Genomic DNA, 19,737 nt, shown 5'->3' with positions numbered 1-19,737 from the left:
GTGCGCGCGTGTGTGTGTGTGTGTGTGTGCGTTTCCTCCGTGCAGCACCGAGCTCAAGTGTAAGATGAAGTTTGCCGTCTACCTGCCTCCCAAAGCCGACACCGACAAGTGTCCCGTCATGTACTGGCTGTCTGGTGAGTGACGGCACGACTGACTGCTGATCAATGAGGGAATTATTTTATTTTATTTTACTTTATTTTATTTTATTTAAAGAGATGAAGCTCTACTGGTGCGGTGACTCTCAGCACACAAGCTTAGATTTCACCCTCAAAGGCTGATTTTAGGCTTTTTCTGCTGTTGTTGTTAACAAATTCCACGGACAAAGAAGAAACGATCAGAACTCATTTATTCTGTATTTTATATTTTTAACAAATGCTACTCATGAAGAAGAAAAAATCATAATGTTTATCTCCCAATACTTTCATTACTTCATCATCCAGGGGATACCTGCCATCCAGGGGGGCGTGGTCAACCTGGCCGAGCTGCTCAACAAGGCCAACGCAGGTACACACACACCCACACACACACACACGCAGAAACAAACACAGGGATCTTTATGATCGTGTTTTGTGGATGTGTAACATTTCTGTCCTCCAGGTGACTCAGAGGAAGCGATGGCTGCCAGCGCTCTGGACTCCAACATCCAGCACGCCACCGTGGTCAACGAGGGGGGTCAGAGGGTCATCACCATAGTAACAGACCAGCATGGCAACCTGCAGACCACAGGAGGGATGGCGCCGCCGTTCTTTGTCACCATGCAGCACGGACAGCAGAGTACGAGCCCCTCCGCTCAGCCGAACGCTCCCTGGTCAGATCGACATGTCGGTAATCGATGTGTGTGTGTGTGTGTGTGTTTGTTGACAGTGCTGGCGGTGCCCGCCAACACGGTGACGGAGGAGGTGGTGACGGAGGAGCCGCAGCCGCCGCCCTCCAGGAAGAGGAAGCTGGAGGTGACCAACAACCACAACGACACAGGAGAGACGGTGAGCGGAGGACACGCTCGCAGTCAGAGCAGCACGAGCTCTGTGACATCATTTATTTAGAAAACCTGGAAAAGTCATTTCGAACGTGCATTTTCCAGGACTGAAATTAATGATAACTCGTAAAAATCAATGAAAGTTATGGAAAAATCATAAAAAATGTTGTTTGTAATACATTATATTACATTAATTTAACATAATGGTGAATTTTGGTTTTCTTTGAACATTTTGAGAATTGTTTCTAGAAAACATGATAAATTGTTTGTTTTTTTCTTTAAAAAATATATGGATGATATTCTTAAATGTCTTTTTTTTTTTAAATAAACCAAATTCTTTTTTGTAAACATATATGTCAAATTTGATACAAAACAAAAAAAAAACTATTTTATTTATTTATTTATTTTAGATAAGACTTTATTGATCCCTCACTGGGTAAATTCATTTGTTACAGCCACTTAAAGTGATGATGAAAAATGTTTTAATCAAGATAAGCAGCAAAACAATAAAAATAAAAAATGCAATACACAAAGAATGATAGAAAAATAATGTAAAAATAGGGATACTATTACTCAGAGTAAGAATATAAACAGGTTTGGACATGTTTTTGTTTTTTTTAAAACTCGCTAAATGTGCATCACTTTTTATAGCCAGACATCGTAAAAACTAAATTTGTGACGGTCCTTGAACACTTTATTGAGGAGGCTGAAATTATGTTTAAACAGAGTTTGAATCTTATCTGTTTTAAAAATGCTGGGCAAGTACAAAAATGTATTTTGGGTCCTTGAAAAATCATGGAAAAGTTTTTAAACTTTCTCCATGATAATGAGTGGGAACCCTGGATGTGACCGTTGTCTTCTCCTCCTCCTGCAGGAGCTGCTGCAGAGGCAGCTGCAGGAGGCCAACAGGAAGGCGCAGGAGTACCGGCAGCAGCTGCTGCGTAAGGAGCAGGAGGCCGAGGAGTACCGCATCAAGCTGGAGGCCATGTCCCAAAGTCAGGCCAACAGCACCAACGCCAACACCACGGCCGCCAGCGCTGCCGCCAACGCAGCCAGCCCCGAGGAGGTGGTGGGAGGGGAGGAGGACGAGGAGGAGGCGGCGGCCGGCATGGTGGAGGAGGAGGGGGAGATGGTGGTGCTGCAGGAGGGAGGCATCATCATGGAGGGGGAGGAGGGTCAGGTGACGCTGGTGGAGACGGGCGGAGAGACGACGGAGGTCGGCTCCTAACAGAGAGGAGGTATGAGGAGGAGGGAGGGCGACACACCGACGGACAGATCATTACAGGAGGAGGCTGGTTTCAAGTGTGCGCCATTTTGAATCCCCAAAATACAACAGAGAGGAGACACAAAACGGCTTCCCAAAAAACATTCTTAGAAAAATGATTAAAACCGAGGAGTCTGTCCCTGCGCCATTTTGAATCCTTGAATGATTTAACACTTCAGAAAATGGCAACACAGCAGGAGAAAGACCCTAAAAAACATGACGGAGGAGTTTAGCCATGCCCCATTTTGAATCCCAGAAAAATGTAATAATAGTTGGACAGGGAGGCAAATGGCTTTCCCAAAAGGACAAAACAGTTGGAAGAGACGGGCGGACTGAAAACAAACATGAAAGAAGTTTGGCCGTGCACCATTTTGAATCCTTAAATGAGCCAATAGCCACACTTCTGAGAGAGAAACAGAATGGCAACACAGCAGAAAAACAGTCTAAGAAAGGCCTAAACAGGCATGATGGAGGAGTTTAGCCATGCCCCATTTTGAAACCCATAAAAATTTTGATGATAACACGTTGGAGAGGGAAGCAAAATGATTTCCCCAAAAGGACAAAACAGTAGGAAGAGAAAGACGGATTGAAAACAGACTAAACAGATGTGATGGCGGAGTTTAGTTGTGCGCCATTTTGAGTTCCCACTTGTACTGTAACTGAATGCCTTTTTAATCGGGATGCAAAATGGATGGAGACCAACTGAGGAGGAAAAACGCAACCACGTGTTTACCCTTTTTTGTTCTTTTTAAAAAAAAAAACACAATCAATGATCCCAAATAAAAATATCAACATGGACAGTTTGGGAAGACGGCCACGTCTGTTTCCTGAGCATTTCTTTAGAGCACCGTTTTGCTTCCCCATTTGACTCTGAGTAAGCGCTTATAAAGACTCGATCACTAAACCCAAGGATACTCAAACAGCGGGAATTTAGTTTTTGTTTTTTTGATTTAACATTTTCGTCCTTTTTTTATGGTTATCCCCATTTTAACCTATTTTTATCCCTTCATTTTTGTCCAGTTTTCGTCCGTTGGTTGTTCATCTGATGCCTTCATAACTCTAAGTCTTGCTAAACTGGGACCACGTTGTTAAACCCAGCTACTCAAACCTTGCTGTAGCTTGCACCATTTTGCTTCCCCGAGAGGGAGCAGACAAAACAAGGCCGTGACTGTGAGCGCAGAGGAAACAGATGTTTGTCAGCATTCTTTGTACACTAAAATAACTCTGAACTGCTTTCTTACTTTTTTTCATATTGTGTTTTTGTTGTTGTTTATAATACGTTTTGTTTTTGGATGTGATGTCATCATGTTTATGAACAACCTCCCTAAAAACTGAGTGGGGATATCAAATGGTTTCATTGAAGCTGTGTATAAAGCAATGGGAATCATTTTGGGGTAAAATATCTATTTTCCTGCTTTTTTGTGCATCTCAACAAACCAATTTATGATTGACTATTAAAAAAATCGTCTTTATTCCCAAATTGACTTAAAGAACTGAACCAGATCCATCATGGAAACGTTTAATGTCTAAAACCAGCTGTTTCCCGTCATCAGGTGGTTGTGAGCTTGTTGGGTCCAGCAAGACGGCACCTTGTTATTGTTTTCATTTTTCATAATTGATTATTTTATAGATTAGTTTAGAAAGACTCCCATCACAGTTTCTACATTTAACAACAGTTCTTATTTTCAGGCGATTATCCACTAAATTCATTCCATTTCTGTCATTTTCCCCCTGAAATCCTGCTCACACCGGACCTTTACGCCCACCTGTGTCAGTATTTCATTGACTAAAAACAACTTTAAAATGTGTGAATATGCAGCATGTGAGCAAATAAGAACTCAGAAAATTAAGGTGTTAAAATCAGACACAAAGCCACTCTGCAAGAACAGATTTAGCGAATAATGGAGGACTCACTTTATTTGTTTTTGTACATTATTGGTGCAGTTTAACATTTTATCATCAAAAAACACATTAACGTGGATCCAAGTGAATATTTGTAGGGAGGAAATGTCACAAACCTTTTCTCTGTGTGTGTAAACAAGATGTTATTTCGACGAGACAACACTTTTATAACTTTAGCAGAAAAAAATAAACAATCTGTGATAAGTCGTCTCTGCAGCCGGCAGAGGAAGGAAGCTCCACGTAAAATCTGCTTCCCAAAAAGTAAAATGGTCATTGATGAAACATCTGAAGTCATCGGTCTTTTAAAAGTGTCTCGGCTGTGGTTCGTTTGTGTTTCCTGTCCTGGTTCAGCTCCGGTCAGTCCCACAGTGATTATTGATGACTGTCTATCAGCTGATCGGCCCGTCGTGCTCCTTCCCGTCTGATCAGCGATTACTTTGAGTCGAGTATGATAGTTATTTTTATAAGCTCAGCGAAGCCAACCTTTTTCTATGTACATATAAAGTTGTATTTTTTTAACTGTACCTGAATGCTTCACCGTGATGATGATGATGATGATGATGATGATGATGATGGCTGCCTGCATTGGTAATTTGAAATATAAACACTTGTTTTTTTTTTGGAACTTCTCTCTTGTGTTTTTGATGCTTTTACACACCTGAACGCAGCACGAGGCATTCAGGTGCTCAGCTGACGGCTGCGAACACACCCGAAATTATTTCATTTATGAGCTTAAAGTTGAGAAAAATTGCACCGAGTTCTGATCATGAAAAGTGAGCGAAAAGTGTCTCGCTGATGAGTTTTTATATGATTTTTAACAATAACAGAGGAATAAGATAGAACTGACTTTTTTACTCACACAACACTTATCAGGACTAATTATATCACACGTTTAAAATAATTACGGTCTAAATTTAAGTTACTCCTTTAGTTCACCTCCAAACTTTGATTTGAATTATTTTCTTTGTCACAGACTTTATTGGTGACATTAAAGCAACATTAACAAAACATTTTAAAAAAATAGAAAAAAAATCAACGAAATTTACATTTTCAAGAAGTAATAAATAAAGCATGCAGCTTGGATCGAAGCGTTTTAACAGATGAAGAGGCGCAAAGAAAAATATCTGTTGTGCTGGGTTGGGTTTAAAAAAAACAAAAACACAAAGTTACATCCCAACCCCCCCATGAACGGCCCCTTAACTTCAATTCATTTCTTCTTTTTCTTAACCTTTCATTTGGTTATTGTTTTAACACCAACTGTGGGACGGATACATCACTAATTTTTAACAATCCTGATTTCTGAGCTGATGAAAAACATTTTTGTAAAATATTACAAACATAAAAGGATTTGGCTGAAAAGACTACCCTCATTTTATGTTTTTAAAGATACAGATTTTTAAAACCTACTTCACCAGTGTTGAAAATTTAAATATCAAAAATTGTAAGTTGGCAAAAAGCTATTAGATGATTTATACATGTTGGTTTTATTCCATCTGTTTAGCAGACTCAGGGATTTGTTTATGTTTTTAAAGACACTGATTTAAAAACATACTTCTCCGCTGAAAATGAAAAACAGAAATTGGAAACTGGCAAAAACTATTAAGACATTACAGTTTTATTCCATCTGTTTAGCAGACCCCAAATGACTTTTCTTACAGATTTTTTCTGTTGCCTGTTTATTTATTTATGTCATTGAGTATATTTTTTACATAATTTTTATGTATTTTTTATTTTTATTTTGCAGTGTACAGACTTCATGTTTTGAATTTATAAAATTTAAAGAAAAAATAACTATTAAAAAATATTGGTCATTAAACAAAAAACTGATCTTAAATTTCAGTCCGACTGTCATTAGAAAATTGTAAACTGGCAAAAACCGTTAATCAAGTTTTAGTCCACCTTTTCAGCAGACCCTAAAGGATTTAGTTTTTGTTTCTTTTGAATTCATAACATTTAAAATTATAATGTAAAATTCAAATTTAGACAATCAATTGAAAAGTTTTGGTTACCATCAATAAAAATTTATAAAAAAATAAATAACAATAAGTCTGAAATGTAACTCGCCTTAAACTGTAGGACCCCTTTTTAATGTACACACCGCCATTAGTGTTTTTGTTTATTTTTTTCTTGTTTTCCGCATTTATTCTAAAATAACAGACGATCTATTGTTGATATTGACAGCAAAGTTTGTATATTTTGTAATTTTAATGAATAAATAAAGATTAATTTGACGATATGTAACTACAACTCCCATGAGGCTTCACGGGCGGCCGCTGGCTTTCGGGGATATTCCCGCCCAGCTCGTGGATTACGGCCGATCAGTGCTGATTGACGTGTCCGCCGTCCAATCAGAGGCGGCGGAGTGGCGCGCGGCCAACCCCGAGCGGCGGGGGGCGGGGCCGCGGGGGGAGGGGGCAGGGCGCGAGGTATCATGGAGGATCAGTAGGCAAACTGTGGCCGTCAGAGGAGAGCAGCACCGCGCTGATCCCCGGGACTTTCTCAACTGTTCACCCGCGATTTAAACACCACACACCGGACTCTGCAACATGGACATGAAGAAGAGGATCAACCTGGAGCTGCGGAACCGGAGCCCGGCGGAGGTGAGCCGGTTTTTATTTTAAAAAACAGTTTAATTGTTGCCTGAAATAGCCCGGGAGGTGATGTGCGACCGGAGCCCGGCTGCTCCCCCCGCGCTCATCACACGGGGGGTTACCGACACGAAACGGCCAAGTTTCGCATCATTCGGTCCGTTAAACGTCTTATCGATCCGGTTTTAGTTTGGACGGCTACCGGCGGAGAGCCCGATGGATGTGGAAGCATCTCCGCGGCTCGGTCCGCCCGCCCCCTCCTCCTCTCCGGTGAATCCCGTCTCTCGGGGAGGCTCCGCGGGCACGAATTAACCGTCAAAACCGCTCCAGCTCCGGTTCTTTCACCGCGAACAGTCCCCCCGGTCAACCGAAATATTAAAACGCCTTCACAGACGGCGAAGTTTAAACTTTTAATCACCGGCCGCGGTCGCAGGAGTTTAATGTTCAAAACGACGCAAAATAAACGTAAAAACAAGCGTTAACGCGCCGTTTGTTGTCGCCGCGGTCGTTTGTCGGGGTGATTTCGGGGCTCGCGGCGGGATTTCGTCCCCGGAAAAACAACAACGACATCGGGCTTCTCTGGAGAGCGGACATTTTAAGTCGCCGACGGCTTAAACTTCGACGGAAACGCCGAGTCTGCTGACGTTAAGTCGAGCTTCTCTTCGGTAAATTCAACTCAGGAGTAAACTTAACGTCTTTTATCGAGTTTTTGTGGGGACATTTCCCCGCGCGGCCGCGCTCGGCGGCGGCCGCGGGGCGCTGTGAGGTCGGTCACAGAGACATTTTGAGAGGGGAAGCTCGTGCTCGGCAGTAACGCGTTACCGACTTAACGTTACAGAAAGCGGATTAGCGGCCGTTTCGACGGCAGATTGTGTCGAACATCGACGAATATTTACATAAAACGAGTGTCTGAAGGGGGCCGGAGAAGCGGCGGTACACCGCGGCCCGGTACCGTCCGCGCAGACCGTGTAACGGGCAGAGAGTCGGTGTTTGAACCGCGTCGTATCCAATCAAAATGGCGTTACTCGGCGAGGCTTTAAAGTGAAACAGATTACCGCGCTGACGGATTACTGATGTCTGTTCAAATCAACACAACTGCGCACTGACGCCATTAAACTAATATCAATGAGAGGACACCGGAAAACACGCGGTTATTGTCGCTTTTTATAAAGCAGCTAGAGCTCCCGCGCGCGCGCGCGTGTGTGTGATTAAGTTATATAACTGGACTGCCAACCGATCAGCTTCAGTTAAATAACACACACACACACACACACACTTGTGCTCTCGTTTCAGACTTAATTCACTTCAAACTGAGAAATACAAACTTGCTGGTGTCATGTTTTATGAATTGGTGTGTGTGTGTCGGGGGGGGGGGGGGGCGGCGGCAGATGGTGTGTGTGAAGGCTCAGCAGACAACCCCCACCACACACACACGCACGCACGCACACACACACACCACACGTTGCATGTAGATTGTAGTAGGTTAACCCCCTCACACACACACGGCGCGCACACACACACGGTGCTGGGTGTAATGGTGTCTTCATTGATGCCTGTTGGCCTGCAGGCTGAAGCTGTTACACTGAAACTCTGAGTCTCTGCTGTTACATAAGCAGAAGCTGAGGAAACAACCACCGGTCTGAACAAAGTCCTCCACGAGCTCACTCACTGACTCACGCTACCTGCACACCGTTATTTTAATTATTCTGCAGGCGAAATCAACATCACTGTGTTTATTCCAGAGCAGTGATGCTCAGCTTATGTCCCGTGGGCCAAATCTGGCCCCCAAAAGTGTGCTGGGTGCCCCCCCAATCATTTTTTAATCCACAATAAAAATAAAGTGATTCAAAGTGGGAATTGTTTTGTACTTTTAGTAATCCATACGGTGCCAGAGTTCATAAAACAGCATCAATATAGAGCTTGTTGATTAAAAAAAATTGCCAGAGAAGTAACCCCCCCAAACACACACACACACACACACACACACACACACACACACACACACACACACACACACACACACACACACATTCTGGAAATTTTGAAATGTGCTAAAATGCTTAAAATTTGCTTTAAAAAAAAAAAAAAAAAAAAATTAGAAATGTCCCTAAATCCTATAGATGCCTTAAATCTTAGAAAAATGCAAAAATCCTAGAAGCACCATAAAATCCTAGAAATGTCCTAAAGCCCTAAAAACATCCTAAGATTCTAGAAACATGCTAAAATCCTGTTTATGTCCTTAAATCCTAGAAACATCCTAAAATCATAGAATCAATTTAAAAATTCATGAAATATCCTAAAATCCAAGAAACTTCCTGAAATCTTAGAAATCCTTAACTTCTAAAAACGTCCCAAAATGCTAGGGACATGCTTAAATCCTAGTAATGTTCTTAAATCCTAGACATGTCCAAAAGTCCTGAAAATGTCCTAAAATGCTAAAAACATGCTAAAATCTGATATGTCTGTAAGTCTTAGAGGCATGCATGAGGCTGCTGTGACTGGCCCCTCGCTTCTTCACACTTTGCTTAAAAAAATCAGTAAATATCTGCAGAAATCAGCATGTTGGCCGATCCTGATATTTTAAACATTTTAAAGTTAATAACGTGCTGATATTAACCTGCATCCCTGCGCCGCACACCGTTTTGATACAAACTGTTTAAAATGATCCCTTTAAATACGCTCATACCTCATAATCATTTCAGAGCGTCACATGATGCTGCAAACACACCTGCAGATCGTTTCATCAACCTGTTCTCCAAACCGCCACACAGACTGTATGAATACAGACGCTCAAGCACCAAAGCACCTGTAGTAATGTATGTGTAAATACACACACACACACACACACACACACACACACACACACGTTTGTCCAGGCACGCATGTGAAAGCCCCTGAATAAGTACGAGTCTGCAGTGTTTGCACAGAGTTAAGTTAAAATAAGTTAACAAACAAGGAAATGACCTGGAAAAAGTGCCTAAAAAATAATAAAAATTCTGTAACACAATTTTAAATATGTAATCATGGTAATTATGAATATAGTTTTTCCTTAGTTTTTATTTTTTTCTCTGGACAAGCTAAGGAAATATGTCCAGAAATGTATATATCTGATGTTCATAATTATATGATTACATTTTTTTTCCCCACAAAATTATAATAATTGTTAAGCAGTTTTTTCAGGAATTTTTTTCCCATTGAGTGTTTTTGTGTGTACAAATTTTCAGGTAATTTTCTCGGTATTTTTTGGATTGTTTGTTGATTATTTCCATTGAGTTTTCTTGTTGTGTTTGGTCATTTTCAGGTAATTTTCAGGTCATCTCCTCTTAACTGCTTGTTGTTCTCTTCTCGTGTTTTTCAAAGAAATCAAATCAATCTGCTCAGCTTTCAGACGGTTCAGATATGAAGTGTGACATATTTCCAGAGTAAAAATCAACCTGTCAGCGCTCTCTGTTGGTTCAGATCAGTTCCTAAATGACCTCAAACACACGTTCACTCGTCTGTTCTGACATTTTGTGACCAGCTGATGAATAATCGATGTATTCGCCGAAAGCTGAAATCTGACAATATATCGAGCAGCTGCGGTATTGTGGATGCAGCAGGCCGTTGCCCCTGTCAGTCAAAGACTTAATGTCCCAAAATGTGCTATAACTTAAGGCTAAAGTTATTCTTGACCTCTGACCTCGGTCTTTGAAAGAACCCTTGTGGAAAATATTCATTTCAGTGAAGGCTGCAACCAAAACTGTTTTCATAAGCAATTTATATGTCTGATATTATCTTGATTAATCAATAAGATATTTTGTCTGTAAAATTGTGGTAAATTAACTAAGTTTTGTGTGTGGGCAGTTTTAAAAACTGCAGTAATTATAATTATAATACAATAATAAAGCTACTACCACTTATAATAACAATAATAACAATTCTGTGTGTGTGTGTGTGTGTGTGTGTGTGTGTGTGTGTGTGTGTCTCTGTGTGTCTGTGTGTCTGTGTGTCAGATAGTGGAGCTGGTGGTTGACAACAGTCGCTCTGCAGACGGCGAGGTCGAAGGTCTGACGGATGCGTTCACGGAGCTCGAGTTCCTCAGTATGGTCAACGTGGGTCTGAGCTCGCTGGCTAAACTGCCCTCACTGCCCAAACTACGCAAGGTAACACACACACACACACACACACACACACACACACACACACACACTGTAATGACATCATGCAGTGTAACTTTTCATTGTCTTTGATGTCCTGAATAAATGTCAATAAATACACTTAAAAATTACAGAAAAAATCCCTGCAGAAGTTTCCTGAGAATCATGTTTTTAAGTTTTCCTCAGTATCACAGCAATCCTGTGTGTGTGTCTGTGTGTGTGTCTGTGTGTGTGTCTGTGTGTGTGTGTCTGTGTCTGTGTGTGTCTGTGTGTGTGTGTCTCTGTGTGTGTGTGTGTGTGTGTGTGTGTGTGTGTGTGTGTGTGTCTGTGTGTGTGTGTGTGTCTGTCTGTGTGTGTGTGTGTGTGTTTTCAGTTGGAGCTGAGTGACAACAACCTGTCCGGTTCTCTGGAGACTCTGTCGGAGAAATGTCCCAACCTGACCTACCTCAACCTGAGCGGGAACAAGATCAAAGAGCTGAGCAACGTGGAGGCGCTGGTCAGAACACACACACACACACTCGCTCACACACAAACACACACACACACACACACACACACACACAAAAGAAAGGTTATAGTTTTTTTGCACAGGTTAATTATCTTGTGGGAACAAGAAAAACAGTCACTTTTTGGGCTGGTGGGGCTTTAAACAAACAGTCTAAAATAAAATGTGAAAAATACCTTAAAGGAAGAGAGGATAAATAATTTTAATTTTCACAATAAAATCTTTCAAAACCTTGACACATGCTGTGCAGATGCTTTATGATGTTCGTCATCAGTTTTGATGTGTGTTAAAGGGGAAACAGTTTTTATCTCTCTGATTTCAGATTTAATGACCGCTTCAGCTGAATCTTTCCGTCTGTGTCGTTTTTAACCGATAACGTTTCCTGCTGCAGCAAAACCTGAAGAGCCTGCAGAGTCTGGACCTCTTCAACTGTGAGATCACGTCTCTGGAGGACTACAGGGAGAGCGTCTTCGAGCTGCTGCCTCAGGTCACCTACCTGGACGGCTTCGACCAGGATGACAACGAGGCGCCCGACTCCGAGGCTGAGGACGAAGGTGGGGCGCTTGGCGTGTGCGTTTAGTGGACGGAAAGTATAACACCGTGCCGTCTGTCTGAACGTGTCTCTGTGTTTACAGACGAGGACGGCGAGGACGGAGCGGGGCCGACCGGCGACTACGACGAGGAGGACGATGACGAGGAGGACGAGGACGGCTCGGAGGGAGGAGAGGTGGGGCTGAGCTTTCAGGTGAACCGGGCCGATCAGGTGGGCAACTCGGGCGTCAGCCTGCAGGTCGATCCACGAACGGCTCAGACACGGGCCCGCTCCCATGATGCACCTGTCCAGACCAGGCAGAGACACAAAAACAACCACAGTCACGAGGCGGGTTTCCATCAACAAACGCTCACTGACGTCGTGTTTCAGTTGTTTTCTGCCAAAATGGGCGACACAGTATTCACTCACAGCAGCATCATTTTCAAATGATCTCTTTTTAACATTTAACAGAAATTACGATCTGTTCCCACCTACGCCACCTGAAACAAACGATGTCTCTGAACATAAACCAGGCAGCGTTTACGCCGCCACAAAATCATTATTACGAAAGCGCTTCAGTAACATATAAAACGAGAATTTAGAGAAAATAAAATATCAAGCAAAAAAAGACACATTTGTGCAAAATATACAAACATTACATTTGAGTTTGAGGTGTGAAAAAGTCGATACAGCGTAGTGTGAAGACATTCTGTGTAAGTATTGATTTTTTAAAATGATATAAATTACTGATATTGCACATAGGAATTAAACTTTTGATGGTCTTCTAAATTAATGAGATTAATTTCGTCTCAGTCCACTTGAGACATTTTCCCTTTTTGAACATATTTTACAGTTGAAAAAAGCTAATAAATCACATGACATCACAGTGTATGTTATAGCAATACTCTGATTCGCCCCTAATTTCCCTTCATACAGAAAACGTTTAGCCTCACGAAAGACGGCGCTCGGTGCGTAACGTGCTCGCCTGTCGTCTTCTCGTTGAGCGTTTGATCACAAATCTAATAATAAAAAGTTCTGCAGTGAAAACAACAATTAAACTTCCACAAACGTGAAAGACGATTCATGCCCTCAGATCGTTTAGCGTCCACCGCGTCACGTGACGTCTGATGAGATGAATTTAAGGTGTTTCCTCTGCGTGATGTCTGAGTCGCTCGGACGGATCGACCTCCGCTGTGACTTCAGCTGTGACCGTGTTCTTGACCAGGTTCAGCACCAAAAATGGCCGCCTCTGAGGACAGATGTTGGTAAACAGGAAGAAGATGTTTGTCTCCTTACGGACAAAAAAAACCTTTGTGGCGACATAATTTTCTAAACACAACAAAACAAATCAGAATAAAATGTTATTACATTTCTTTCCTAAATGTAATCAAATCTTGACTGTGTAACAGATTGTTTTTGACTTTTCTGATTATTTAAAAGACAAAATGTTATTTCCAAACAGTCAAAAGAAATTTGTCTTTTCATGTCGCAAAATTAGGAATTTATATTTACTTATCTTTGTATTATGTTATAACTTTTCTTGATTTTATTTAGAATTATTTCTGTTTTTTTAACAATTTCTTTATTTTGCGAAAGAAAAAAATGAAAATCCCAAATTTTTAAATCATTTTATTTATTTATTTTTCAGCCTAAAAAAATTACAATAAAAATCAAAAAAATTTGTCACATTTTCTAAACGATCATAAGTTTCTGTGAGTGTGTTTAAAAACCACAGCCTGTCAGGGTCGGTCTGATGGAGGTCAGCCTGGTCACATGACGTAGACGTGATGATTAGATTTAGATCTTCGTTAGCGTCGTCCAATCAGAAACAAGCAGCTTCTAGTGGAACTTTTATTTTGAAAGCGACTAACTGAAACTTCTTCTCTCGCTGCTTCCTGTCAGGACGACGATGACGATGAGGACGACTATGCAGAGGAGGAGGAGGAAGGTGAGTGACGAATCAGTGCGGATTTTCGTTGGTCGTTTTGCCGTCGCTCTCCTCTGATTGGTCGGTTTTGTCTCTCTGTGTGCAGAGGACCAGGCGGGCGTTCAGGGACAGAAGAGGAAGAGAGACGTGGACGACGAAGGCGAGGACGACGACGACGACGAAGACGACTAGTCCTCCAGCCGATGTGTCGTCTGTGTGTCGTCCCGTCCTGTTTCTGTCCGTCTCAGTCTGACCCGACCTCCGCCAGACAAACAACAAACAAACAAACAAACAAACAAACAACAAACAGCCGGCGCCAGAGACAGCAGCAACAGGAACTGTGTGATCTCAGATAGTTTGTTTCCGTTTGTACTAGAATCTCACGTCTTTATTTTTAGATAATATATAAGAAGATTTTATCAGAACTTCACCCGCTGACGCCGGCTGAAGAGTCCACACGTGTCCCTTTAAACCTGCTGCAGGGCCCCAGTCTGTCCCCCGTCCTCGTCCTGATCCTGAGCTCCGACCCCGAACGCCTCGCTGGACGTCTCCAGTCGAAACTAAAGTCCCGCCCCGCTGCCATCTTTCAGAAAAGGTGTTGACTACAGAATGATGTCACTTCCTCTCCTCCACCGGACCAGATTTCGGCGTCGTGTCTCCGCGCTCGACTCGGCTGCAGCTCCTGCTCGCATCAGCAAGACGTCAGGTGTGTTTGGCCGACACTCGGGGGAAAAAACAAACTCGTGTCCAACAGCAGGCGGTGAATTAACGAGCCGCCTGACGCAGCTTCCTGCTGGAGTCCAGTTCAGACCACAAGACTTCTGAGACCCAAACACACGGCTGGATCTACGTGCCGCACACGCATGTTTCCATCAGGGGTATTACTTACGCTTAAGCGATATTTTCGGAAAATCGATGTAACAAAACGTGGAGATGACCGTGTTTCCACTGAGTGATATTGTGCGACATCTCCTCTGGTGATAACATCCCAGTAACCATGGCAACGGATGCTCAAAACATTAGCAGCTTCATTTCTATAGCAGCCACCGCACGAGCCGTCATGATTTCTGATCCGAGGCCACGTAGGCGTGTTATGGAGCCCTTTTAAAATCGGATTAATAGCTGAATTTCAACAGTAAATCGTGATCAGTCGCGTTTTTAATCGCATGTTTTAAATTCCATTATTTTGGACTTTGAGTGTAAATCTGTAGCGTCCTCGCTGTGAAGAATGAACGAAACACGCCGCCTCAGGAACAAAAGACGTCGGGTCTTTTCGGTGAATCAAGGCTGTCGCACTTGTTTTCATCGTCCACGTGTTGTTGTGACTTCGTACGAATTCTTCTTTCGGCGTTGCATCTATTCTGGATTTTGGCTTTTTTTGGGGGGGGTTTTGGTACTCAAGAATCGGCTCGCGTAACATCGGTTTGATCCAGTCGTCTTGTGATTAGTGAACTGGCTCTGAGATCAGTTGTGTTGTTTGTGTTTACGCTCATGTTGCCATAACAACGGTCTGCAGTAAGTCTTGTCTGATCTGGACTTTTGATTAATTCGTACGAGCTTCAACCTGCCGACACAAACCTCCGTAAATGTCTCCCAGCGCAGCCTCAAAGCACCGAAGTCTGGATCCATCGACGACACGCAGACCTGGAGTTTTACCTGTTTTTACCTCCGACGTCACGGAGACGATCCCGCACAAACAGGAAGCGAAGAGCCGGCTGGTCTCTTATCATCCGTCCGTCCTGCCGAGCTTCTAACGGGACGGACAGACCGACCACACGTCCACCTGACCTCTGAAAATCCTCCTTCAGGTTTTTCTCCCTGCAGCCATATCTGATTCTGGACTCTGACCGGAGAGGACAGCGCCCCCTTCAGGACCTCAGTGTGTCTAACACCCAATCAGGGATGTCACGTGTTTTCAGGATCTTCCATCCTCCATCGTGTTTTAACCCTTCGAACTGCGTAGTGAAGACTCTGCTGTCTCTGCCCCGTTAGAAACATGCAGACCTGCTGTAGCTCAGGTCACATAGATCATGATCCCAGTGTGTGTTTGATTTATCGTAGGGAGTTTCCAGGGAAGATTAGGGGGCGGGTGGGAGGAAATATTCGTTCTGATGTGGTTTTTTTTGTCCCTGATCTGCAGCTGTTGGTGTTTTTTTTTAGTTTGGTTTGTCTTCAAACTGCCCGTCCCCTCGTGATGTTCGGACCGCCGCCGTGTGTCTCGCTTCCGGCTCCGCCTCCTGAAAATGACCCCGAACCTCCAGCTGATCCTGCAGCTCCTCCTCAGAGGAAACGCCCCACGCCACGCCAAAAACCTGCGCTGCGTTCAGGTGCTTCTCCAGTCCGACTGTTAAACAGCAGGCAGAAAAATTGACCACATTTCAAGTGGCTTCAATAAAAATGTCAAGAAATTAAACTTTGAGTGAAGAAATCAGAGTTCCCACAGTCCTGGAAAACCTGGAAAAGTTATGGAATTTCACGATCAAATTTTCCAGGACAGGAAGTAATGGATTTAGTAAAAACCATTGATTGTTCTGGAAAAATCGAAACATTTGTTGTTTGTAATAACCTAAATAACCCGACGGTGAATTTATTTTCTGTCTCTGATGACGTAAAGTAGCTTTAATATGCGTCAATATGTGAAAACGTTTTTTAGTTTCTCATCACAGAAGTTTCTTTTTTTTCTCTGCGATCCAAATCTTCCTTCATATCTGCCCATGAGGCATCGCTTAAAAACATTTTAAGCAAATTTTGCTTTAGGGGTGGGAAAAAACAATGCTTGTTTTTTTTTTTGAAAAATAGTTTTATTAAAAATCTATTTTTATAGAAAACCATGTGGTTTCTTTTAAGAAAATAGGTTTTGAATCCATGTTTTCTGTAAAAATTGCCAAAATTACAATGCTTTATACAACCAGATATTGTAAAAATCAAGAATTATTGTTGATTTTCACATTTCTGGTGGTCCTTGAGCACATCATGGGGTCGCTGAAAACATTTTTGAATAGGTTTTGAAATTTTTGGATGAGTCCTTTCAGTTTTAAAATTTTGTCTGTAAAAATGCAGAAAAAAATCAGACCTCTGTCCAATCAGGTTACACCCTGTTGGTCACATGACCCACGTGTCTAAAGAAACATGTCAGCCGCCTGCAGGTCTCCATTTTTACCGTAACGTCTGACAGAGGTCACCTGAACGCACCGTTGCAGTGGATTATGGGAAACTGAGTACTTGTTGCGTCGGAGGCGGAGCCTGAAACAGGGACACGCCTGTCGCGTCTGATTCAGGTGTCGCTGCTCTGCGTGGGATTCTGCAGCTACGCAGGCAGAAACTTTTTACTGTCGACTTTCTCTCCGGCTGTTTCAAACAGGAGCGAACCGACCTGACGTGAAATAAACGAGATCAGAAATCATCAAATTAATTGATTAGGATAAGATATGATAATCACACATTAATAATGTCGAAAAAAAAGTATGCATGCTTCTCTGGTCATTTATCTCAGTCGGTTTGTTCGTCCTGATGAACTTTGACTTTTAACTAAACTGCTGTAAAAAGTTTTAGCTTTTCTCTCGTTTACACTCTTAAAAAAACAACACACCACTTTTCAGCGCTTTGTCGATGATTCACCATCGAAACATCAAACGGCGAAGAAAAGGGACGGGCGTTTTAAGTAACTTCCATGTTTCGAATACTTGAATTGAATTTATATGCTCACGGGGAAAAAACAAACCTTGTTATTATACGGAAACATGCCCTCCAAACCTGCGGGCCTGTGGCTTTGAAAGGCATGTTTTACTTTAAAAAAAAAAAAAAAAAGGTATTTTTTTGTTTGTTTGTTTTTTTGGTGATTTTTAAAAACTTTTCTTAAATATTGGCCACTTTTTTCTTTTTTTTTTCTTTTTTTTTCTTTGATTTTTAAAAACTTTTGCATTTATTTCTCTAAATTTTGGGGCATTTTTTTCTTTTCTTTTCTTCTTTCTTAACTCAGGCTTTCCAAAATTACGCCATTTATCATAACCAGAAACTGAAAAAACATATATTATCGTTGGCTTATCAGATTTCTGACGGTCCTTGAACACATCGTGTGAGACGAACACACGAGGGAAAATCTTTGTCGCCTCGGTGAGGATTAAAAACACAGCCACCCCCTCTGATAAATAAAGAACAGTCCCTTAGGCCGTCTCTTATTTGTCATTAAAAAAATAGGTGACACAAAAACAACAACAGATCAATGAAATAGTTACTATTCTCGAAAAAACAACTCACTCTACAGCAGGAAACAGAATACGTGAGGTTGGGAAAGTAAAAGCTCTGTGCTGCAAATTCACTTACTTCAAAATAAAATGTTTCTTTTGATTGAAAATGAAAAACTTTCTATAAGAAAGACGACAAGGAAAACTTCCCTGTGTGCACGACGTGTCATTCGACCACATGAAGACGTCCTCAGGTCGCAGCGTCCTGCAGCAGCTGTTAAAAATGGCGCGTTGTTGTTTTTAAGAGTGTAAAAGGTCAAAGGTCGCGTCTGTCAGACCTGCTGTTTGAACTGGTTTTTAAGGCAATACTGTAAATAGACTCTCAGCTCCGTTTCAGGTTTGTTTTTATTTTTTAATGACTTTAAATAATTTTACAGGTGTTTTGTTTGTTTCTGCAGCGAGGTGATAGTTGACACCCCCCCCCCCCCCATCTTTGACCTTTGACCCCGGCTCACTCCTCCGTCAGCTGTTACTGTCCCGTCATTGTCCTGTCTGTGGGGAAAACTGTGTTTGACTTTTTGTGTGCTGTAACAAAAACATATTGAGGGGTTTTGAATTAAAAAAATCTAAAAGGAAAAAAAAAGTTGTGTTTTTAAAAACAAGTTTGATGACGTTTGAATTTGAATTTGACGTCAACAGGCAGGATTTATGTGAAACTGAACTTTTATTTTCTAGGAGTTTTTGAGAGTCGACCCCAAAAAGAATAAAATCAAAATAAAGTGTAGAGCTGCAGCGCCTGTCTGACACCTGGAGGAGGAGCTCGCAGCCTGCACCTGCAGCACCCGCCGAGCCTGTGAGACGAGCAGCAGGGCAACAACACCTGAGTCCAGCCTCCTGTTGACCTGTGCAGGTGAGTACATCCTGAAACATGAGTCACTGCTCTGTTACCTTAACCCTTTAGGGACTATTTGGCACTTTTTACCTGCTTTTTATTCGTCATGTTGTGATAACTGTGTGTGTGTTGATGCATGTGTCCTAAATGTAGTCCAGATTGTGTATTTGAGTGTAATCAGTGAATTTGCAGCTCAGCTCCTACAATAAGTCTAAAATACACTGTGGAAACTAAATAGTTACATTCAGACTGTTCAGGTCCAAAAATGCTCCATTGAAACCCATTCAAACTGACATTTTTGATCCCACAGCCATCAGAGCAGAAAAACAGGACAAAGATCATGACAAAAACCTGGCATTTAAAGGGTTAAATTTCAGAAAATAATGAATATTTGATATTTATGATTAGGATGGATTAGGATTAGAAGAAATAAACTCAGTGAAAGTGGGATATAATATAAATGTATAATATTTTTTAAAAGCCTGATTCTGAAAAGTGCATTTTGTGTGCAGAGCGGTGTGAGTGAGTATTTGACGCTGCAAAAAATTAACTCAATAAAAGTAGAAAATAATATTAATCTATAATATAATATATAATAAAGCTTGTTTCTAAAAAGTGCATTTTGTGCGCAGAGCTGTACAAGTGTGAGTAATATTAAAATGGGCCCTAAGGGTTAATCAGGCCGTCTGCATGTGCTTAAAAAGATTTAATGTGCCTTAAATTAAATTTCATTAATACCACGCCTCACGTCATTTAAAACTCTTACATTTAAATTTGTCAGGTCAGAGTCTTTAACTGTTGGTGACACGTTGATTAACTCATTAAATTCCA

General features: G+C 41.8%; 2 protein-coding genes across 5 annotated transcripts; both read left to right on the top strand.

The window, feature by feature from the left end:
* Positions 1-401: 401 nt before the first annotated feature.
* Positions 402-4,632, top strand: LOC121958148 (GA-binding protein subunit beta-2-like). The gene is made up of 4 exons (XM_042507020.1): positions 402-504; positions 598-774; positions 865-983; positions 1,851-4,632. Exons 1-4 carry the CDS (start codon positions 402-404, stop codon positions 2,202-2,204), a joined length of 753 nt encoding a protein of 250 aa, XP_042362954.1. The 3' UTR covers positions 2,205-4,632.
* A 1,844-nt stretch (positions 4,633-6,476) lies between these two features.
* anp32e (acidic (leucine-rich) nuclear phosphoprotein 32 family, member E) lies at positions 6,477-17,613 on the top strand. 4 transcript variants are annotated; one of them, XM_042506215.1, is made up of 7 exons: positions 6,488-6,742; positions 10,723-10,872; positions 11,240-11,362; positions 11,763-11,925; positions 12,007-12,116; positions 13,806-13,851; positions 13,937-17,613. In XM_042506215.1, the coding sequence occupies exons 1-7, from the start codon at positions 6,689-6,691 to the stop codon at positions 14,020-14,022; spliced, it is 732 nt and encodes a 243-aa protein (XP_042362149.1). In that variant the 5' UTR covers positions 6,488-6,688; the 3' UTR covers positions 14,023-17,613. The 4 variants fall into 4 exon arrangements, with proteins under 4 accessions (XP_042362147.1, XP_042362149.1, XP_042362150.1 ...); XM_042506216.1 differs by having other exon boundaries at positions 6,489-6,742; positions 12,007-12,098; XM_042506214.1 differs by having other exon boundaries at positions 6,490-6,742; positions 12,007-12,134.
* Positions 17,614-19,737: the final 2,124 nt, after the last annotated feature.

This window comes from Plectropomus leopardus, chromosome 18 (genome assembly GCF_008729295.1).
Source record: "Plectropomus leopardus isolate mb chromosome 18, YSFRI_Pleo_2.0, whole genome shotgun sequence".
Taxonomy (NCBI): Eukaryota; Metazoa; Chordata; class Actinopteri; order Perciformes; family Serranidae; genus Plectropomus; species Plectropomus leopardus.
Note: the sequence above shows the minus strand (reverse complement) of the source record. Positions and strands in the feature narration are given on the sequence as shown.

Excerpts from the sequence above, each read along its gene's own strand:
- LOC121958148 (XM_042507020.1), top strand. The coding sequence starts at position 402 with ATGTTTATCTCCCAATACTTTCATTACTTCATCATCCAGGGGATACCT. Across the intron at positions 505-597 it reads GCTCAACAAGGCCAACGCAG|GTGACTCAGAGGAAGCGATG; the intron begins GTACACACACAC and ends TCTGTCCTCCAG. Across the intron at positions 984-1,850 it reads ACAACGACACAGGAGAGACG|GAGCTGCTGCAGAGGCAGCT; the intron begins GTGAGCGGAGGA and ends CTCCTCCTGCAG.
- anp32e (XM_042506213.1), top strand. The coding sequence starts at position 6,689 with ATGGACATGAAGAAGAGGATCAACCTGGAGCTGCGGAACCGGAGCCCG. Across the intron at positions 6,743-10,722 it reads GGAACCGGAGCCCGGCGGAG|ATAGTGGAGCTGGTGGTTGA; the intron begins GTGAGCCGGTTT and ends TCTGTGTGTCAG. Across the intron at positions 11,363-11,762 it reads TGAGCAACGTGGAGGCGCTG|CAAAACCTGAAGAGCCTGCA; the intron begins GTCAGAACACAC and ends TTCCTGCTGCAG.